The sequence below is a fragment of the Chamaea fasciata genome, unplaced genomic scaffold, assembly GCF_029207755.1.
Source record: "Chamaea fasciata isolate MVZ Bird 193981 ecotype frontalis unplaced genomic scaffold, bChaFas1.0.hap1 SCAF_6, whole genome shotgun sequence".
Taxonomy (NCBI): Eukaryota; Metazoa; Chordata; class Aves; order Passeriformes; family Sylviidae; genus Chamaea; species Chamaea fasciata.
The window spans coordinates 61,253,889-61,273,916 of NW_027094091.1; the positions used below are offsets into that span (position 1 = coordinate 61,253,889).

Consider the following 20,028-nt stretch of genomic DNA (forward strand, 5'->3'; position numbering starts at 1 on the left):
ACTGCAGGGGGTGATACACTCCTTGGCTTGTAGTTATTGCAGCCATTTACAGTTTTGCAATATGTACAAGGAGAAAACAATGGCTGGGGTGACTTTTTAGATTTTAGGGGGTAACATGCCAGGAATGAAGAGAAGGAAAGAGAAATTACAAAAAATAAAAAAAAAAACCACAGGGCTGGTTGGATGAAATTAAGCCATTACACAGCGTATATTTTTCTGGCATAAATACCATTGCATTTGACATTTTCTTGTCCCACTAAGTTAACACATTTCTACAGTTTGTTTCTGGAAGAATGAGAACCATTGTTTAGTTCTCAGAAACTCTGCAAAGAGGAGCCTAAAGAGATCTTTTTTCCTTTACCTAAACCAATGTTCAAACCTGATAGTTTAATATTAAAAAAAAAAAAAGGTAAATTCTTTCCTGTGGTGGCAAATGCCATCTATACCACTTGCCTGATATGAAACACCAAAACATTGATTCTGACATGAGAGATAGAGCTGACAGTTTTATTCCTATGCGACTATGGTTTCTTTAAAGGTTTTTCTCCTTCTCTTCTGTCAGACATTTCACTTAATGGTTGAGTGCTTTTCTGCTTGAAAGAAACTTCTTTCCTCAAGAATGAAGCAATCTTGGCTGGAGCAGCCACTAGGCAAAATCTCCTGTATTTGTCCAGTAAGAGGAAGCAAGCTCATGCCAAGTTGAGCCACTGACAGCACAAAAACCTAAGTGTGCCTAAACCCAGCAGCAAGATCCACATTGCATATTTGATTTCTCTAGTAAGGGCAAGAGAGAAGAAACAGCTATGATAAGACTGAGCTCAGGTAAGAGAAGAGGACCTGCCACAGGGTTCAGGAGCAGAAGGGTGCCTTCCTGTGGAACCCACTCTGCAGTTGCCATATTCCTCACAGAAATGTCCCTTGGTATTTACCAAAGGAAAAAAAAATAAATAAAAAAAAAGATGCACTGAGTTTAAGAACTCGTGAATACAAGCTGAGATCATTTTGACATGCAAGCATGGAAGTTTTGATAAAATTAGGCTCGGCAATGGTCATTAAGTTTTGATCGACACAAAAATGGAACTGGGCACTACTGAACTTTAGAGATTTCTACTACATGAAAAATACTTCCAATAGCTCTGGTCAGTAGGAAATTCAGCTTTCAACGAAATAAAACTCTTTCCCCAAGATAAAAAGCCAATAAAGCACCAGAACACAAAGGACTAAGTCTTGCTTTACAGATCTCTTCTGCAAAGGAAATTTATCTACTTTCAGTCCTGAGAACATCTAGGTCAAAAACAATGCAATTATTCCCCAAAAGGATAATATTTGACAAGGGGAAAATTTCAAGTATGACCTCTCATTTATATACAAAGCTCTCCAGTGACAGTCTGGACAGATACAGCAACACTGTGAGAGAGACTCTGGCCTGCTTAGAAGTCTGGTTGACATGAGTCCCCTGTGAGACATTCCTGAAGGGCAAAGGAATCCAGGAAGGCTAGACATTTTTCAAGGAGGAAATCTTATAGATGCAGAAGCAGGCTGTCCCCCTGTGCCAAAAGACGAGCTGGTGAAGACTACCACCAGCCTGGGCGAACAGAGAGCCTTGGCAGAGAGGGAAAACAAGGAGAGTTTATGACCTTTGGAAGTAAAGGCAGGCAACTCAAGAGGACTACAAGGATGTGGTGAGATGATGCAGAGAGTAAATTAGAAGGCCCAAAGTTCAACTAGAACTTAATCTGGCTGTAAAAGACAGTAAAAATGATTGTAGAAATACATTAGCAACGAAGGAGGGCTAAGTAAAATCTCCACCCTTTACTGCATGTGGGGTAAAACGTAATGACAAAGGATGAAGAAAAGGCTGATGTACTCAATCCCTTCTTTGGGATCAGAACCAGCCAGCATGGATTTATGAAAGGCAGGTCAGCTCACTTGATTTCCCTCTGTGACAAGGAGACCTCCTTAATGCATGAGGCTGTGAATGTTTATCTAAGATATTAATAAAACCTTTGACACAGTTTCCCACAACATTTTCCTGGAGAAACTGGCTGCTGATGCCTTGGATGGAGGCACTCTTCACTGGGTTAAAAAAATGCCTGGATAGCTGGACATAGAGAATGGTGTAAATGGAGTTCAATCCAGCTGGCACACGGCTACAAGTGGTGTTTATCTGCTGGAGAGTAGGAAGACTCTAAAGAGGGATCTGAACAGGCTGGATTCATAGGACAAGGCCAACTCTCTATTTTTTCCAGAACACCTATATATGGCAAATTACCCCACCCAGGACAACTAATTTCCATGTCAGTGTGTAGTAAAGGTTGAAGTTGCTGCAGATTTCCTAAAAATTACAAATAAAGTGCAACTTTTACAGCATAAAAAAAAGGTGGACATGGGATTACAATCCACAGAAGTTTTTTTTCCTTTCCAAATATTCTTGTCAGCTTTTGTCTAACAAGAACACTTCATGGAAATCTGCATTATATAAATTACCATCTTGCAATTTTTTTATGGGAAGAAAAAAATTTAGTTTCACACGGAAAAATCTCAGAGGTTAATGGCAAGGGTTATCTATTTGTTTTGCAAGGTTTTTTTATGACTATACTGCTTGTTGGTTCAACAACTACACATTGTTTATATTTAATCTATATTGAAAATGTTTTATGAGCGTGACTTTGAAAGTGCCGCTACACTACAAATACCACAATCACACACAATAAACAGCTAATTTAGCTTTCTGGCATCTGTGTAAGATACTCTGTTGGTCCTTGTTTAACAGGTTACATTAAGTAGCAGTGATCCTATCTCAGGGGGAGACTAGGGGCATGTCTTTAGTGCTATCTATACAAAATAGGTGCCACCTAAACAACGAACACAACTGGAAAACTTGTATTCCCTGATTACAAGTTACTTCTCCTGCAGGACCATTTATGCGCTGTAGGTATTTTCGCATCTTACTTTTAGTTCAGCATCTTCATTTTTTTCATTGTGTGATACTGTTTCCAATTTGAAACTGGAGTTCTTGCATAGTTTCATCTTTATAACTGATCTGAATCACACACTTTTGCATGAGATTTAGCTGTTTACTATTAGTCTTATTAGTGTATTAGAAACATGTTTTTTGAGGACAATGCTTAAAAACTACAAGCTACGTACGAAAAAGTGCCAGAAAATCCCCAATTTAAATAACGACAAAATCAAGGCAGCATTTAGCAGAAGTTAGTTTAGGTCAAGTCAAGTACCAGTGAATCAGTCCAGTTATGTAAAATACATGCACATTTCTGCAATTCTGCTTGCACAAGTTAGGCTGAGGGGTTTTTGTGTACACATCCTTTCTTCATAATCTTCAACTTGCACAACATGCATTCAGAACTATTACAAGTTGTGGCAAGTTGTTGACATCAGTTCAGCTCCATGAACTGATGTGGACCACAAAACCAACCTAGGGTAAGGCAACAACCACTCAAAGACCAGCACACACAATTACTCTCAGTGCTAGTTTAATGGACCTATTATTTCCCCTTGGATATCTCTTTCGAGAGTTTGCTACTACACTATGGGAGACCATACCAAAGCCAAAGCTGAGCCACAGAGCTGCTCCCTCTGTATGCAAAAGTTTCCAGAAAGACTTGCTCCTGCATCTCACCAGGGTCTGCAGAGAGGCTGACCTTTTTAATTAGAGATATCTTTTTAAAATAGCCAATATTTTTCAAGACCATGCTGCCTCAAAAGAGCACTTACTTCACTGAGAATAAATAAGACTCTCATAATCTAGATTTTTACATTGTTCTCTGAATACCACCACCAACTGTATCTTTCAACATTCTGTAAACATACAGCAAGAATAACTGAGTGTACCTGGTCTTATTAAAGCTTTTTAAAATTTTACAGATTTAAGTATCAAACCATCATTTATCTGCTTTTTCACAAGACACTGTGACAAGCTTTCTGCAGACCTGTTGAGGGGGGTGTATTTTGCAGAGTGCCAGACAGTCTGGAGTAAAAATGGATCCAGGGTGACTGGAGGCCAGCATTATTAACTGCACTCCAGCAGCTGCTCTGTTCCAACCGTATTAATAAAAATACCTTAGATTCCATGTTGCTATTTTAACAAGTTATCAAAATATAAATGACCATGAAGGCCTTCACGGTCTGCAGGAGAAACTGCAGAAGCCTTTACAAAAGCAAGAGGATGAAATGCAGTTTATGGAAGAGGAGAAATCAAGCAGTGTTTACACAGCAGGTGAACAGAAACAAAGCTCCAGGTCTTCTGGCAAACACGCAAATATTCTGGCCACTGAACTGCTCCCTGCCTGGAGTTATTGTTGAAAAGGGGCCTTTCTTCCAACTATTAAGAAAAAGTAGTTCATATCAGTCATCTGCTGTCAACACTTTGGAATCTGCTTTTTTGAGAGACAGCTCCAGAAGCTTTAAGCATTTCTAGACGCACATTTATTTCCATTGCACATTTGTTTTCTCCAAAGTGAAAACACGGGGGAAACATGTCCAGTTAGTCAGCCCACCAATCTGCAAGTAAAACTTGACTTTGGGGCTGAACCAGAAGTGGCCCCATTTTCTGGCATCCCCACAGCTACAGAGTATAGTGACTCCAGCTGGAGCTGGGATCATCATGGGAAACCCAGGTACCAAATAGGATGTGGCAAGAAGGGTGTGTCTCAAGGTTATAGTAGTTTGTGAAAACTATCACACTATTTTGTCTCCAGCGACAAAATGTAACTCAGCCAAAAGAAAAACAGAAAAGCCCCTGAATTCTAATATCCACTTGAGTCACTGGCTTGAGGATGCTTTCACAGGCTGCTTTCTGAAGCCAGAACACATGATGAAGGTAATCAATGACATTTCATTACTATTTTTAAAGGGTATAATTTTACAGTGCCAGTGCTGCTACCAAAGGCTGTTACTGATCATGCTCCTAACTCTGCCCATGTACCTCACAAATCTCTACACAACTTTCCTCCTTGCTATTCCACCTCCTTACCCACTGCTTTTACTTCTTCTAGCTCCATTCTGCCCTTCTACATCCCTTCTGCAACATCAGTGAGCTTCAGCCTTGTCATTGCATAGCTTAACTAAATGCTGACTACTGTTTGCTCAACCAGAAATGTTTTCCACATCCACAGTAAATCGAAGTCAATCAAGGACCTACACAGCAAGCATCCAGTATGCTTCTGGATGGAGGGGGGGGGGGGGGGGGGGGGGAAGAAAAAAAGAGTGGCAATTCATTGAACAGCATAAGAAAAAGCATCCTGATGAGGTTTCTCAGAGGAGAAGGCTCTGGGGAGACCTTCTAGGAGTCTTGCAGACCTACAAGAGGGATGGAGAAAGACTTGTGAATACTTTTCACACCTGCTACAGAAAAACCTCTACCAACCCATGTTTAGAGGTCTTAATGCACTCAAAGGCTTTCTCTCTCTCACACATGGAAGCATAACATCCTGGTACATTTTAGGTTTACTCTGAGAAACATCATCTTCCATTTAGAAAATCCAGAGCAACTAATTTCCCATTAATCGAATGACATAACATGAAGTTGGGCATCCACTGACTCCCAACAAAACACAGTCTCCCTGTGGCTTTGGACAAAAGGCTCATCCTGGTAGCTGTGCTGCACAAAAGCCACATTTAATGGCTTCTTCATTGGTTTGCTGAAATTCTAATTAAAACACCAGAGCAACACCAAAGCTGCTCCACACAGAAGCATTTGCTACACGGTATCGCAGAGTGCCTGAGATAAGGGAAGTCTCAGCAGAGGGAAGTGACAACATTAATTAAACTTTTTTTTCTGTTAAATACAGAACAGTTCATTAAAAGCTTTAACAGGTGGCAAGTTTGGCAGCTCTATTGTGTGCAGGCTCTAGACAGATTTATCACGCCTTTCATTTTAAAACATTTATGTGAACGCATTTGCTGAGATAAATTATCTTGTTCACAAAAGCATTCTGATCAAGGCTGCTGTTTAAAGTGTTACATCAATCAGATCATGTAATAATGTTAGCATCAATTTTGACAAACAGCATCTCATATTTATATCTTTGGGGCTCTCTCTATTAGTTTCCCCTTCCAATTTTGCTATTTTGTACATTTCAGATCTGCAATAGTCTTGGAAGTACTGAACACAAACTGTCTGGGTCATTTAAAATGGCTGGACGGATACCCTGGGGAAAGCAGACAGCAGGCACACTGCTGCTGTCTCATAGCAACTCAAAAGACACCTAGACTTACAGGCAGATTTTGGGAGTTTCATGAGAGATTGAAATGAAGGGCTGCTTTCATGGAAAGGCAAGATTTCAGCCATTCCAAGGCTTTTCACTGAACAGGTGTCCTCAGAAACATTTGTCTGAAGGGAAAGGAATTACACTGCTACAGTTTCCGTATTTGTTCAGAAATTGTTATTTGTGTAGGCACTCAGATAAACAAATGCCAACGTCTCACATCCCAGACCCCATCCATCCAGCTAGGAACCTTTCACAAAGACTTGGTATTTAGCCCAACAAACATTTAAATATATGTACTATAAAAATACAGTCCAACTGAGAGTGCCACTGAGCAAGACTAAACTTCAAAGAGAGAAGACTTTCAGATTAAGTTTCTGCCTACATCAGCAGAGGTGTCTGAAGTGAGACTTAGAGCTCTGCAGAATGAAGAAAATTATCAAAATTTCTACGGCTATGATCCATTGTCAGGGCACCAATCAAGAAGTGGGACCCCTTGGACTACACATAGCAAAACAGAAAGAACAAGAAAGCTCTCCAGCCTGAGAGCTCCATGAATTGCAAGATGATAAACATACAGTCAACTCAAACACAAACAGCAGCAAGTTCATTTGAAGCCACAATATCCATCTATTTTTAGCGGGTTTTATGTTAAAGGAACAAAAGTCTTTTCCACAACTCTGAATTAGAAACTCATGTCCAAACCATCTTCTTTTCTATCTCCTAAGAACAGTTTGTATCAATGATCACTCCAGGTCTCTTTTCTCTTTTCCCCTCTAAAGCAGAGAAGATCAACTGATGTGATGATATTCCACTCTAGAGGATTGAGTAGGTTTTCATTTTGAAACACGAATTTGTACCACAATTTAATGACCTCTCTCTTGAGTATAAGATAAAGGCTTGTGTTCCCATTTATACAAAGATTTCAAGTTTTGAATGCTAAGAAGAACTGAGGATAAAGAAAATTATTTTTAAACGCAAATGGCTTTATGATCTAAGAAAACCAGAGCAAGTACCAAAGCCGACAAAGGCTCCTGTACAATATTCAGTCCACGGTCCTTGTCACTGAGTTTTCAGGGCCTTTTAAGTGATACACACCTCTTTTGGACCACCTATTCAAGACTTCAGGCATTTCTGACCAAGATGCCTCTTAAATATGACTGCCACCCCAAAAAACGAGAGTCATCATCAGGCTTGCAGGATTCTCATCCTCTGTTATTAAACTGAGACACCTACGGCACCTATCCAAAGGGTGAGTGAGGACACAGTCTCATATAACAGACACTGTCAGGATTTTGGGGCTTCTGTCCCTCTTCATTATTGATATCATGCAAATATCAAGGAAATGGCAGTCTGTCCTGGTCCCCACTGTCCTTGTGCAATGTCTTTGCTACAGACAGACATTTGAAAGTAAGACAGCAGATGTCAGACCAATAACCACCAAGCCCTTTTTGGCACTTAAACTTTTAAAAACTGTTTCTCCCATCCAATATAAACTCCTTAATTTCTTAAAACCGAACTACCCACATTCCCAGTGCAGAAAAAGGACTCTGATAAACCCAAGCTGTACAAAGGTACTGTTGTTGACCTGCTGTATTCAAGTTTATTGTAATAACCAGATGAGAACCATATCTCAGTTTCTTCTCCACTGCACTGTGCTCTGTACAACTGTCAGCTGCAAAAAGAGCAAAATTATTTTTATGTGCCTCATTGCTGATAGAGAATTAAATGTCTTGCTTAACGGCAGGCTGACAAGATTCCTCTCAACACATTTTTACCTTGTTTGGTCTATTTAAAGAACCTTGGAATGGTTCTTGATGGAGGCTCGTATCAATGACTCCACAGAAGCCAGGGTTCAACGCATTAAAAACAAGTGAGCGTTGCCATCACAGAATTGGACTCAGCAGGCAGAAGGAGCTTCTTTTCCCACATCATTGACTGTCCTGAGCTGGAAAGGGAATGAGAGCAGCTCCAGAAAGCCAGAATCACTTATGGAAATATTTTCAGACTGCCAACTGAAGAGCAAAGAGGATTTCAGGAATGCAGTTTGAGGTCATTCAGTTTTTCTCTACTACACAAGCCCGGGAAGAACTAAGAAAGCCTCTTTCCCTAGCAACAAGTCATGTTGCACATGCTGCTTATTCAGCTGCAAATACGGCTTTTATCCCAGAGGTAATGGACTTAGAGAAGGCTATTCTTAAGCACTAATAAGCTAAGAGAACTCAATTATTTTAATTTCAAGACTAATGAGACTCTTCTGTGAGCTATTCATCTTGCTACTTCAGGAGCCATGCGCACTTGTACCACATCCAAGTAAATAAAAGGAAGGAAGAAAAAAAGTCATCGTGACTCGGCCCTTTTAATGGACACAGACCTCCTACAGTGCTGAAATTCCCTTTAAACAGGAAAACAGGAAGATCATCAAAAGCCCATCACCCACACAAAGGTCAAGCTGTAGAAAAGACTAATTATCACACAACTGCTTATCGTCCCTAATTGTTTGGAAATTTTTACAGCATTTAGACTGAGTGTGGGATGGAACGCACTTGAATTCTGGTTTTCTCAGGCCACTCGATACTGACTTGATCATGATTAGTCCAATGCACAAGTGCTCCTATCTGACAAGATCAAGAGATTATGTGAGATTACAAGGAACAGCACCACTGTTACTCCTATGTCACCTTCACTCTGGGGAATGAGTCCTTGTGAGGATACACCCACTGTATCTTCCTCTGTGGCCATCCAAGACTCACTGCGACAACCCTCCCATCACACCTTTAAAAACTTAAAACACACAAGGAGGCTGCTAACCCCGGGAGGACAAAGTTATTTCTGGTGTTTGAAAGCAAGGTGGAAGAAGATGGCCTTGTTTTTTTGTGGGGAAGAAAACCCTATTATTTACTCAGTATCTGTGCACTTTCTATATTCCATAACTCCATCTACCAAACAAATTGATTTAAGTCTTCGCTAAATCAGGTAGTGATGATATGGCCTGTGCTGCTGCTAAAACTTCTTAATGCTTTACTGAAAACATGACACAAACACAGAAAAAAAAAATAAAGATGCAATTAAGACACCATGATTCAATGCTACACCTCATGCTACAGACATCAAAATAAAACTTCCATTTCCCAAGTCACTCTTTCTTTATTTGTGCCCCTCTAGCTCTGTCTGGCTGTTCCTCATGTAATCCTAGCCTACACAATACACAGTGTGCTTCTAGATCCCTCCTCTCCCTCCTGCCATGACAAAATGGCTCTCTGAGCCTACTCTGATTTCCTGCTAGCTCAGTCATGACACCTGAAATCTTTCAGCCACTTTTTCTTTTCCTCAGGGCTGTTTACAACACACAGGTGGCAGCCTGGGAAGGATGCCTGCCCAGACTGGAGAGCAGAGTGACGGTCAGTGGCAGAAATGCACCACCATTGCATCTCACCTCAGCTGCTTCACACAGCTTGGAAACCTTTTCCTACCAACTTTGTTTCATCTCATTCCCACTCCCATCGATTTCCCCAGCAAAATAAACTATAATAAAATTTTTTGCAAAGGCCTCAGACTCTAAAGCTACTACTACACAGTCACCATTTTCAGAAATGTCCATCTTATCAAGAAATAGTAAAAAGAAAATTCAAATGTCTCAAAGACTCCCTCCCTTTCTTGTCCAAGCCATTGCTGTAGCTCAAGCTCTTCTCTGCTAGCCAGCATGGCAGGCAGCTCAGCAGACACTGAGCATTTACTAGTTCAGTTTTATACAGAATAATTTCCACATGGTCACATGCTTTCTTTAAACCAAGAATTATTTTTTTCATCATTAATGACTTGCTGAGGTATTTTAATTATCTGCTGCAGCATCAGGGCTGAGATGATAAAGCAGTGTAGTTTCAGACTTTCAGCTGAGAAAGAAGCCTCATTTTTTCATATAGTCTGTTTTCACCTGAACACTGAAAACTCATCAACCACGGCCTCACAAGTTTATCCCAAATTTCATTTGCACATTCAGATAAGTAATTTTAAGTCAGCAAAAAGCAATCTGACTCCCAGTCTAAATGCTGCTCAGGTAGTCTTTCACTAGTCAGTGTAAACATAGTAAGAAATGAGTATTAGTCTGTGAGAAGACATCAGCCTCTGGTGTGCAGTAGAAATGGAAACAAAATCAAAATTGCCTTATACAGCAGTTATCCACTAAAACCTATCTGGCAAAACCAGCAGTCACCCCACAGTGTGCAAACTGTGAGTATTGTCTGAAACCTACAGTGTTATCTCAGGTTACCCGACCAGAAGTGATCTGACCTGGCCAAGTGCCCAGCTGCCTCTACGCAGGGCAGGGGGTCACATGGAAGAATGCTCCCCTTGTTCTTAACACTTTCTTCCCATCAGTTCCCTGTTATCTTAGGAATTCTGCCATGAGCCTCATCACCAAAATCAAGGACATCCCTTCTACTCCACTGAGCTTCATTTCAGACTGAGGATGATGAATGGTGACAAGTCATCTCTAATTTATTGGGACTGTTATTCTCTCAATCCAAAACTGTTTGGAGCTGTCACCTGCTCACTCATTTTCTGTGTGTTAGTAATATGGGACAAGGGAGACACTTCTGAAAAGCTCATGCAGGTGCTAGTAAAAATCCTGTGGTTACTGGTTGGATGAAATGATTCCACTGAATTCAACAGGGCATGATATATTCCTTACAGAAATGTCTGGAGGTCATGAAACATTTCAGTATATTTCAGAGAAACTTCTAGTATAAAACAAACAACAGTGAAATTTCTGTTCCATCCTTTTAAGTCATAGACAACATTTCTATAAAGGTTATGAAGAATTTTAAGGTTGGAATAAACGGCTAATAAATTTGAATGTTAATCTTCGTTCCTCTCTTTAAGCAGAAACCAGGCCTCAGTTTCACAGTCTGATAAAATAGTTCAGCAGCAGTATTTGCCTACACAAAAATAGAGAAAAATACCGTGGTAAGAAGTACTAATACAGGCCTCAGGAAAAGAAGAAATGGGTAGGTTCCTGCACCACATATGCTAACATCCCAAAGCCATGTCCCTTTTACTTCAGCGTTACATAACAAGCATTTTTGCACAATACTCATTATTCTCTGTACATGCCAAGATGGGAAAATCTACAGGAACTGAACACCCACCAGCCTCTAATATCAGAGTTCTTGTATCTATCAAACCATGCATGTGAGAAGAGGCTCGTTTTAAATTATGACACAGGCTAAGACTAGGAGAGCACATATTTCCACAAATGAGTGGATACATTTGGCAAAGAAGGGGATCTGGCACTGCTCCATTACATTCATGTGATTGTTCCCAGCACATTCACCTAATATGATACTGGCAGAGTCAGTCACTCAGCCACCGATAAAGTTAGGAGGCAAAACCAGAGCAGATGGGCCTCACCTGATGCTAAGTGACTGCATTCATCCCAGTATTATTATGCAATTCCTACAGATGTCATCTCTTGGAAAAACACTTCACATAATTGCCCATATGCAAACACTTGATACACATATTATTTCACTGTGTCACCAGCTCCCTCCGCGAGACAGTGTGTGAGGTCCAATGTAATTTACCATTACACTCCTAGTAAAAAAGTAATTTCCAACCTCATAGAAAGTTATAAAAAGTCCTTCATTTTTACTGCCCCACAGCTGACAGTACAGAGCCCTTACTCATTTATGTCAAAACAGGACAGTTAATGTTTCTTTCAAGAAATTAGAAATTATGACTTTACGTTAAGTTTTCTTTTCAGTTACCGCCACACAAAGCCTAAGGTTCCCTCCTGCAGGTAAGTGAAGTCAGCAATGGAGACCCAACAAAGAATCATCAGGCAGGCAAAGTGCTCTGGTGAAGAGCTTCAAAATTTCAAATGGGAATTCCCAGATTCCTGGCAGCTGTGCTTATATCCAAAACTTACTGCTAGTTTAGAGAGAACACAGAAAGCATCTTACTCATCCTTAAAATGGTTACAGCTCTCCTCACAGGTGGCTGGCACAGAACTGTCACCACCAGCAGCCACCTCACCTCTTTGGGAAGAGGGTATTATCCCAAACCACTAGCTCACCCCATTTGTTTTTCCCAGCTCTGGAACACTCACCAACCCATTAAGAACACATTGAAGTCAACATAAAGATGTCAACAAAGCACATCTAAGCTCTTGACATTCAGACCCGTGTGCTCTTAAGCAAGTTTAGAAAGGCCATTTCCACCACAGTGATATCCTGGACAGTAAGAGCCAGGCTGCAATGAATAATCATCATTTTCACAGAGTCTTTATGTGACACACTGCCCCCATTCTTTGAGCCACAGGGAGCTCAATCCTCTTTGTCCCTTACAAAACATACTCCTTGTGTTTAAAATTACACTTTTCTTCTAGGAAGCTAACTGTAGTATCCCCACATTCTTTCATATGAATAAAATAAATCTTCATTGCTCTGCTCATTTTCACAGGGCTGGTTAGGTTGCTTATGCATGCAAGTGCTGAATGCATGATAACTTGGCATTCCTTCTTCTGAAGGAATGTTTCCTCTATTTTCCACTAAAAGGCAGGCCTTGAACAGACAACAACAAAAATGTAATTCCCAGAAGTCACTATAAAATACTGCTAAAAGAAAAAAAAAAAAAAAAATCCAGGGATATTTATTAGTCTATCATGCTGAAGACAGCCTAGCATTTGCAATTTCTCCTGAAATGACAATCCCAACCTAGGTTAAAAATCAGTGTCTCAGCTTTTATAACACCGATGACTTAAGTGACCTGGTTTTTTTTTTTATTTATGCATCTGACAGTTTTGAAGAGCTCTTACCTTATTTAAGTTTCAGCATGCCCCTGACAGCATCTGCGGCTTTGCCTTAAACAAAATACATTGCCACACACAGTACATGAACAGGTGCATCCTACTGTGCATGTAATCTACAAATGAAACTAAATTAGTGATCATCAATTCCATTTAATTCTTTTTCTAATATTCTACCAGCCCCTCGCAAATGTCTATCTTCAAAATATTAAATGCAATAGAATCTTCATTTCAATTTGTATTTAAAATATTATCTCAACCTGCTTTTGCAGTGTTTTAAGCTAAGAAGTGTTTATTAAGTTATCCCTACACTAAAACTATCTGTGGATAATTGAAAACGCCTGAAAACCACAAGCCTAAGCTTTTCCTATGAGGGATACCAAATTCCTCCCCAGAGATGACTGCACAAGTCTTCACATATTTTGCAAGTCAGAAAACAGATAAAAGTTTTGGAAACTACAGTTCAGAAACTCTCCTGTTCATTCAGATACCTGCCAGGTTAGGTAGGGCAGAGAGTCATTTAAGGATGAATATTTGTCCAGACCTACACTCTTAGGCTGCCTGCTCTTCTCTCTCCCATGACATTTCTGTTCTTTATGAACATTCCCAAATACCCTCCAAAAGCCATCTCTTTTTTTGGCACTTTGTCCTTCCCCTCCACTTAACACAAGGGCAGGAAGAGTATGAAAGCACAGTGTCACCTGGAGTAATTATATGGTAAAGCACAATTGTATCCTGAGCGTGCTTTGCATCACTTTTGCATCGCAAAATGGGACTTGACAGCAGAGCTACGTGACAAAGGCATTCTAGTTTTTGCCACTCAGGACAAATACAGGCATGAAAAGAGGACTCTCCTCACGCTCACCAGAAGCACACCTTTTTCCAGAGGTTATTCCTCCAGTCACTTTGCTGGTATGCAGGAAAAGCCGTAGTGACCTACTTTGACACTCGCCCCCCATTCTTACTTGTGCCTCTTAGTTTTTCCCTTTGCTTTTATGCACACAAACAAGGCCAAAACCCAAAGCTTGCTTTTACCTACCTGCTTCCTAGAGCCTCTGTTCTATAATTATTTCTAGGGTTTGTTTTTTTTATACCAGGCTCTACATACAAAATGGCTTATACCAAATTTTGGGTTTTCTTAGAAAAGTTTCCCACAAAAACACTGGACTCATTTTGAAAATAACACAAACTTGGATCTTCAAAACATCATGCAGGACCACTTTCACTTCAGACAGAAGTCAAAACACACCTCCAACACCCTTCTATTAAATCACTGTCTTCAGCATTTTTTTTTCAGACAGTCCTTAATATGTGAGCTATTCTCTCAAAGCACATCTTTCTTCCCCCCCAGCTCAACTTCACCACTGCCCAAAACCCAGCCAGACTCACAGGCAGTCTGAGCTCAGCAACCCTTTCTGAAAACTTCCTTCCCCCTCTCCTCCATATACTGCCCTGAAGAAGGCAGGCAATAACAGCACTGCCTGCAACACTGCTACTATTTGAGAGAAATGCAGCCACTTATGTCAACTTTCCAGAACTTCAGACAGATAAATGTACCCCTTAGGTAATCTCTTCCCGAAATGATTCAGGTAGAGTGAACCCCACCTTCCTGCAACATCAACTTTTGGGTCAAGTCAGAGTCTGTCTCACAGTACTTACTTTTGCAGACATCTCTTTTTCTCCTCTCCCAACCCTGACCATTGTATTTCCCAAAGCAGATCATCAGAGTTTTCCTCTCCGGAGGGACCTTCTACTACCTTGCTCCTGCTGCGCACACAGTGGCTGGATTATTAACTGTGTAAGCAGTTAACAGAGAAATCCGTCATTGAACCTTCCTGCTGACTACACAGGCATTAGCAAACTCCACAATGCGCAGCAATTCTTTTCTGGATAGTGTCCATTATTCACAGTCACCCTACATAAAAAGCCTTTATGCTCTTCCTGAATATTTGCAACGCACTGGGGACCTGCTGGACACAGCCCACCGGGTAACTGGCAGCAGGGTTGCCTTTTGCTGGTTTCATTCTTCAGCAGCCTTATGTATCACTGCCGGCCATACCAACAATTTGAGAAAAGCATGGGTATTATTCTAAAAACTCATTTTACTGTCTGCTTTAACACTTATTTTTCTACTGTCCAATGTCCATTAAGAAGCGTCTACATATCGAGGTTTAGAGATCATTCTACAAAAAAACTTTTTTCTCCCTGTATCTTTTACAGAGCATACATTCATGAGCTCTACTGTGAGGTGCTGAAGATTTTAAAAACAACAGAGCTGAAGTCTTTCATGTGAAAACACTACAAGCCAAATGCTGAACTTAAATGCTATTTGCAGATGCACACTGCATTCACAAGGTGAGCCAAGCAGAATAATGCAAGCAAATAATTATCCTCTGAAGAAAAAGAGAACGTGAAGAATAGTGGTTAACAAATTAATGGAAGTCCTGCCAACATTTCAGGTCTGGAAGTTCAGCTCTCCCTCCCCACACCTGCTGTGAAGCCCTGGTGCAGTTCTCCAGCCTCACATCTAACATGCTCTTCCCTCGATCTCTGGTTACATTCCTTGAGCCCACACAGCACAGCTGAATTTTCTCACACAGCCCCCTCTGACCACTTCACCCTCTCTCCCAAGGTCAAATGCTACAATGGTGTCCAAGCTCCCACACTGCTACATTCAAGCCCCTGATCTGAAAGAGACTGCACAGTTTTACATGCATGTAATTAACCTCTCTCGGAAATTATTCCTGCTTGCACCCCTTCAACCCTGCCAGCTCGGGTTTGTTAGCTACAAACACCAACTTGACCAGCTCACATTTGAGCTACTATATCCCCAAAGCACTTTTATTGCGGTAATCACAGTAGCAGGCAGCATCTCCTCTGTCTTTGCTTCAGGACTCTATTCCCAGCAGCAAAGAGATGGCAGGACTGGGGGTTGGAAATCCATCATCCATGCCCTGCAGATGGTCTCAGTCCTGATACATGGATGCTGCCAGAGGAAGCCAAATGTGAACAACACTTAAGGGCCCTTCACCCTTGCCTGGCTTTTGTTTCCCTAGCCCTGCTCCTCTCCCAAACCACAGTGCAGTGGGACAGAGAGGGAGACAAGCAACAGTACACTGTGGATTTTTAAAGTGAAAAAAAGCAACATAAGTTAAAACAAAACTACAGAATGGACACTGTCTAGCAGACTACTTATCAGTCAAGTACACTTCAGCAGTAGTACATTCTTCTGGTAATCTGAAAGTTTTAGAAGGAATGAGTTCATCTGTGGTGAACTCAAGATTTTCAATGTAAGAGAAGAGGGTCTGGAAAGCATCTTGCATTTCAGAGTCCTACAGCATACTGGAGACACACAGCTGCTGATCCCTGCGCTGAATGCAAGTCATACTGCTGCCATTGCAGAGAACATCACACAGCTGCAACAGTGCAGCTCTCAGAAGTGGTGCATGAAGTGTCTCGGACTTCAGCATGTTCATGAAGGAAGGCGTTTGACAATTACTAGAATATTTGGGAGAAATTATTGGTTTTTTGTAACTACAGCAAACATGAATCACTCAATTAATGAAACCCTTTTAACTTCTGAAACACGGTGTCTTCAAACAGCAGTACTGGTACTGCTGGTTTTATAACTCAGTTATGTCCAGAGGCAGCAAATTGAGCAGGACTCCCAGCAAAGGAGAGGACACTGGGTGCAGACTCCATACACAACACTGCTCTAGCCAGAACAACACTGCTTCAAGTCAAACAATAACCACTCACATACACAGCTAGTCTGGATGTTTCCAGCAGGACATAACCATAAGAAGTCTCAACACTGTCATCTTTTGGGAGACCAAGACAAGCACCAACAACTGAAGCTAGCAGACCCTCCTTCTGTTTAATTAAACATTTTATTAGAAAAACTATGTACTTATTTACGAGTCATATTTAAAAAATCCAAGAATACAGCTGTGTTGTGAATGCAAGCCAAGAATGGGGATCTTGGTTTTGTGTTTTCCTCATGTCAGCTTAACAGCGTAATTAGCTCTACTCACAATGTTAAATAGTCTCAGAATGAGAATTAAGTCAGCCTTTTGTAACATTCAGAGCAGTAGATGAGGTTTTTTTCACTCAGTTAATTGGATGCTTCTTTCCAGTGTAGCAAAAGGACACCAAAATTATCACTGTGTTTACTAAACTGTTACACTAAAGAGGTTAAAACAAATGCCATCAGGCACAGTTGTTTGTTTTTAGAATTGGTTGTAGTCTGCTTCTTGAAATCACAAATAGGCCTAGTGAGAAAAATCAAGGGTCATAATGCACTGGTCCTAAAATCATGATTTCACACTTGAGTAAAATCCATGTTCTCACAGTCCAAACTCACAAGTGCCTTGGGAAATATAAACCCACAGCTTGCAGAGAAGAAGAGGAGAAGGACTGGGTATTACCTTCCCAGTGAAAACTGCTCCACAGCCACCAGTGATAGCACCGACTTCTGCTAGTCTTAGGCTTTTTATTGGAATAAGTGCTTTAATAGAAATAGAAGACTATTTTAAAGAAAAAAACCTCCCCATTTCCTCTCTAGCATGTCTTCAGCATAAAGTACATGAATCCTTGTCTCCAGCTGGCCCAGAACAGTTTGATTACTCATAAAATGCTTTACCTTCACCTTGGTATGAACCAGAGGGTAGAAAATTACCTTATGCATTTCTTCTCATTGTCACATTATAAATGTGGAAGATTTACTTTCCTCTGGACCCTCCACCATCAGGGTTAGGTTAACCTATTAAAACCCGAGGCAACTGGCCAGAAAATTAAGTCCAAAACATCAGTGCATCAAAAAACCTGACACACAGGATCTATGTGTTTTACTTTTCAGTTATGACTCGTACTTCTTCCCAGATAGTGCTGGTTATATAAATGACACTATATAAATACCGAAAGAAAATGAAGAAACACACCTGGAATAACAATCAAACCCATGAAGCAAAAGGAAAAAGATCTTCTGTTGATCCGAAAGTAGTTAAATGCAACGTGTTTTACAGCCTAGGCTGTGAATGAAATCTAACACTAGGCTTCTTCCAGACTAACCCATGAACTCTCATGCCAGCAACATCCCCTCAGGAGCCCACCATCACACTGATCTTGCTAAGCCTCACCCCCATGTAGAGCTTTTCACTCCAGGAAAGATGCTCATTGACAGGAGAGTTGGAACACCGCATGGAATTTAATACAACTTCATTAAAGGAAATGAAGCCAGTTTGGTGTGCCTGAGACTGATCTGGCATTCTTGAGAGGCATGAAGAAGGTTACAGCACAGCAAACTTCATACACTTGTGACATTTCTCCTCTTCCAACACCACTCTGTGCCCCATCCAAGCTCTTCCCATGGCCAAACTCTCTGCTCTTAAACATTTTTCTAAGGAGTTGTGAAAACAAATTCATCTCAGTCTGCCTTTTTTCTTTATCCTTTTCAGAGATGTTCTAACAGGACCTGTACCAAACACCAATCATGCTGGCACTTCTCATGGGGTGTTTCCTCAAAAAATCCCTCTAGGCAATGTTTTCCCTGCTGAAAGGGATTATTTCTGTGACACGTAAAAGTTAGTTTGTGTAGCACATCATCTGTCTCACCCACATAAAACTGGATCATTACAGGGGATTTAAGAGTATGCTGATGAAGAGGTAATACTGCAGTCAACAAAAGATACCAAGAAAACCAGGGAAGCTCATTGTACCATCCTGTTAGTGATTCTGCATTAGAAATAAAAGGTTTTATAATGAAGTGTACTGAGCTACAACTTTATTTGCAGAAAAATATCAGGAGAAACACAATATATATATTATTTGCTAAATTCATTTTTAGCTTGCAAAAGCTCAACAGTTTCAGTAACGGCTGGTAGACAGTGGGATAGGTATCACTTTCAAGTCCAGGGAGGACTGGGAAATACGGCATCTAAACACTATGCAGTTCATGGCAAATAGTAACTTTAATAAGAATGACAGGCTGAAGGTTTTAATAATATCCTTTTTCCATACAAATACTAAACCCCTTCTTCAGATGTGTAGCATTATTTATTGCTCTTTAAGTGGGGAAAAGGAAAGGAAGGAAGTGGAAAAAAAACTGCAAGTGTCTCTCATTCTGACTGGGCTCCAAAACATGTAAATATTTTTTTATTTCTTTCAAGAAGTTTCTTCTGAGATCCCCACTGTACTCTGGCAAATACACATATAGTGGCTTACTAAAGCATCAGCTCATATACTTAAAAACACAGCCTTGTGTCTGTTTTCTATCACCTGCATGACCAGATCATTACAGCAATGCTCAGTTAATGTCAGCCAGCTTCCAAAACACATACCTGTGTCTATAAAAGCCCTTAGTACTCCTCAATTTCTTGTGGTTATTATTCAAGAGTAAAAGAGTGGAAACACTACAATTACTCACTCAAAGCAGGAGCACTTTGTGGGTAGCTGCACAGACTTTTAATGGATTACATTCTGCAGTCCAGGCAGTAAAAGAGAAAAGTTCTTGTTAGCTCAACTTCTGTGCTGCAAGCTTGCTGGAAAGGATGTCCCTCCAGCATTAGAAGTTAATTTAGCTGCTTCTGTTACTATTCAACCCCTGGACTCCCTTGTGAGGCTGCCAACACAAATACCACCTGTGAAGGCCATTCTCATAAACTTGTTCCATGCAAAGGGATTTGAAATGTCTGGCTCAGCTTGTCAGGGAACACGTGGCAGCCCAAAAACTCTAACAACCAACACACAGAGGAAGGTTTTTCTTGCCCACAGTGTCCACGTTAGATATCACATCTTCACCAAATTGCTGTGTTCAAATTTGTATGGGATTCAGGTCATTTTTCATGTAAGAGCATTTATGCAGTCCAGCTGAATCAAACTGAAATCAGTGGAATTGTATGAATGCTGCTAAAAATTATTGCTAGAATAAGTTCTCAGTAACTGCAGCAAAAAACATTAAGTAAATCTCTCAGCAATATACAAGGAAATAAGCAAAAC

At 40.6% G+C, this 20,028-nt stretch overlaps 1 protein-coding gene across 6 annotated transcripts in view; it reads right to left on the bottom strand.

The window, feature by feature from the left end:
- ARHGAP24 (Rho GTPase activating protein 24) overlaps window positions 1-20,028 on the bottom strand; it is a 241,989-nt gene that overhangs the window by 123,593 nt on the left and 98,368 nt on the right. Inside the window, exon 1 of one of the 6 annotated variants that reach the window (XM_066186585.1) lies at window positions 14,692-14,771. The exons of the other annotated variants lie outside the window; for them this stretch is intronic. Within the exon in view, the coding sequence (XP_066042682.1) occupies window positions 14,692-14,733 (42 nt within the window). The 5' untranslated portion in view covers window positions 14,734-14,771. Of the gene's footprint in view, window positions 1-14,691; window positions 14,772-20,028 lie in introns of those variants that run through there. 6 annotated transcript variants of the gene reach the window in all.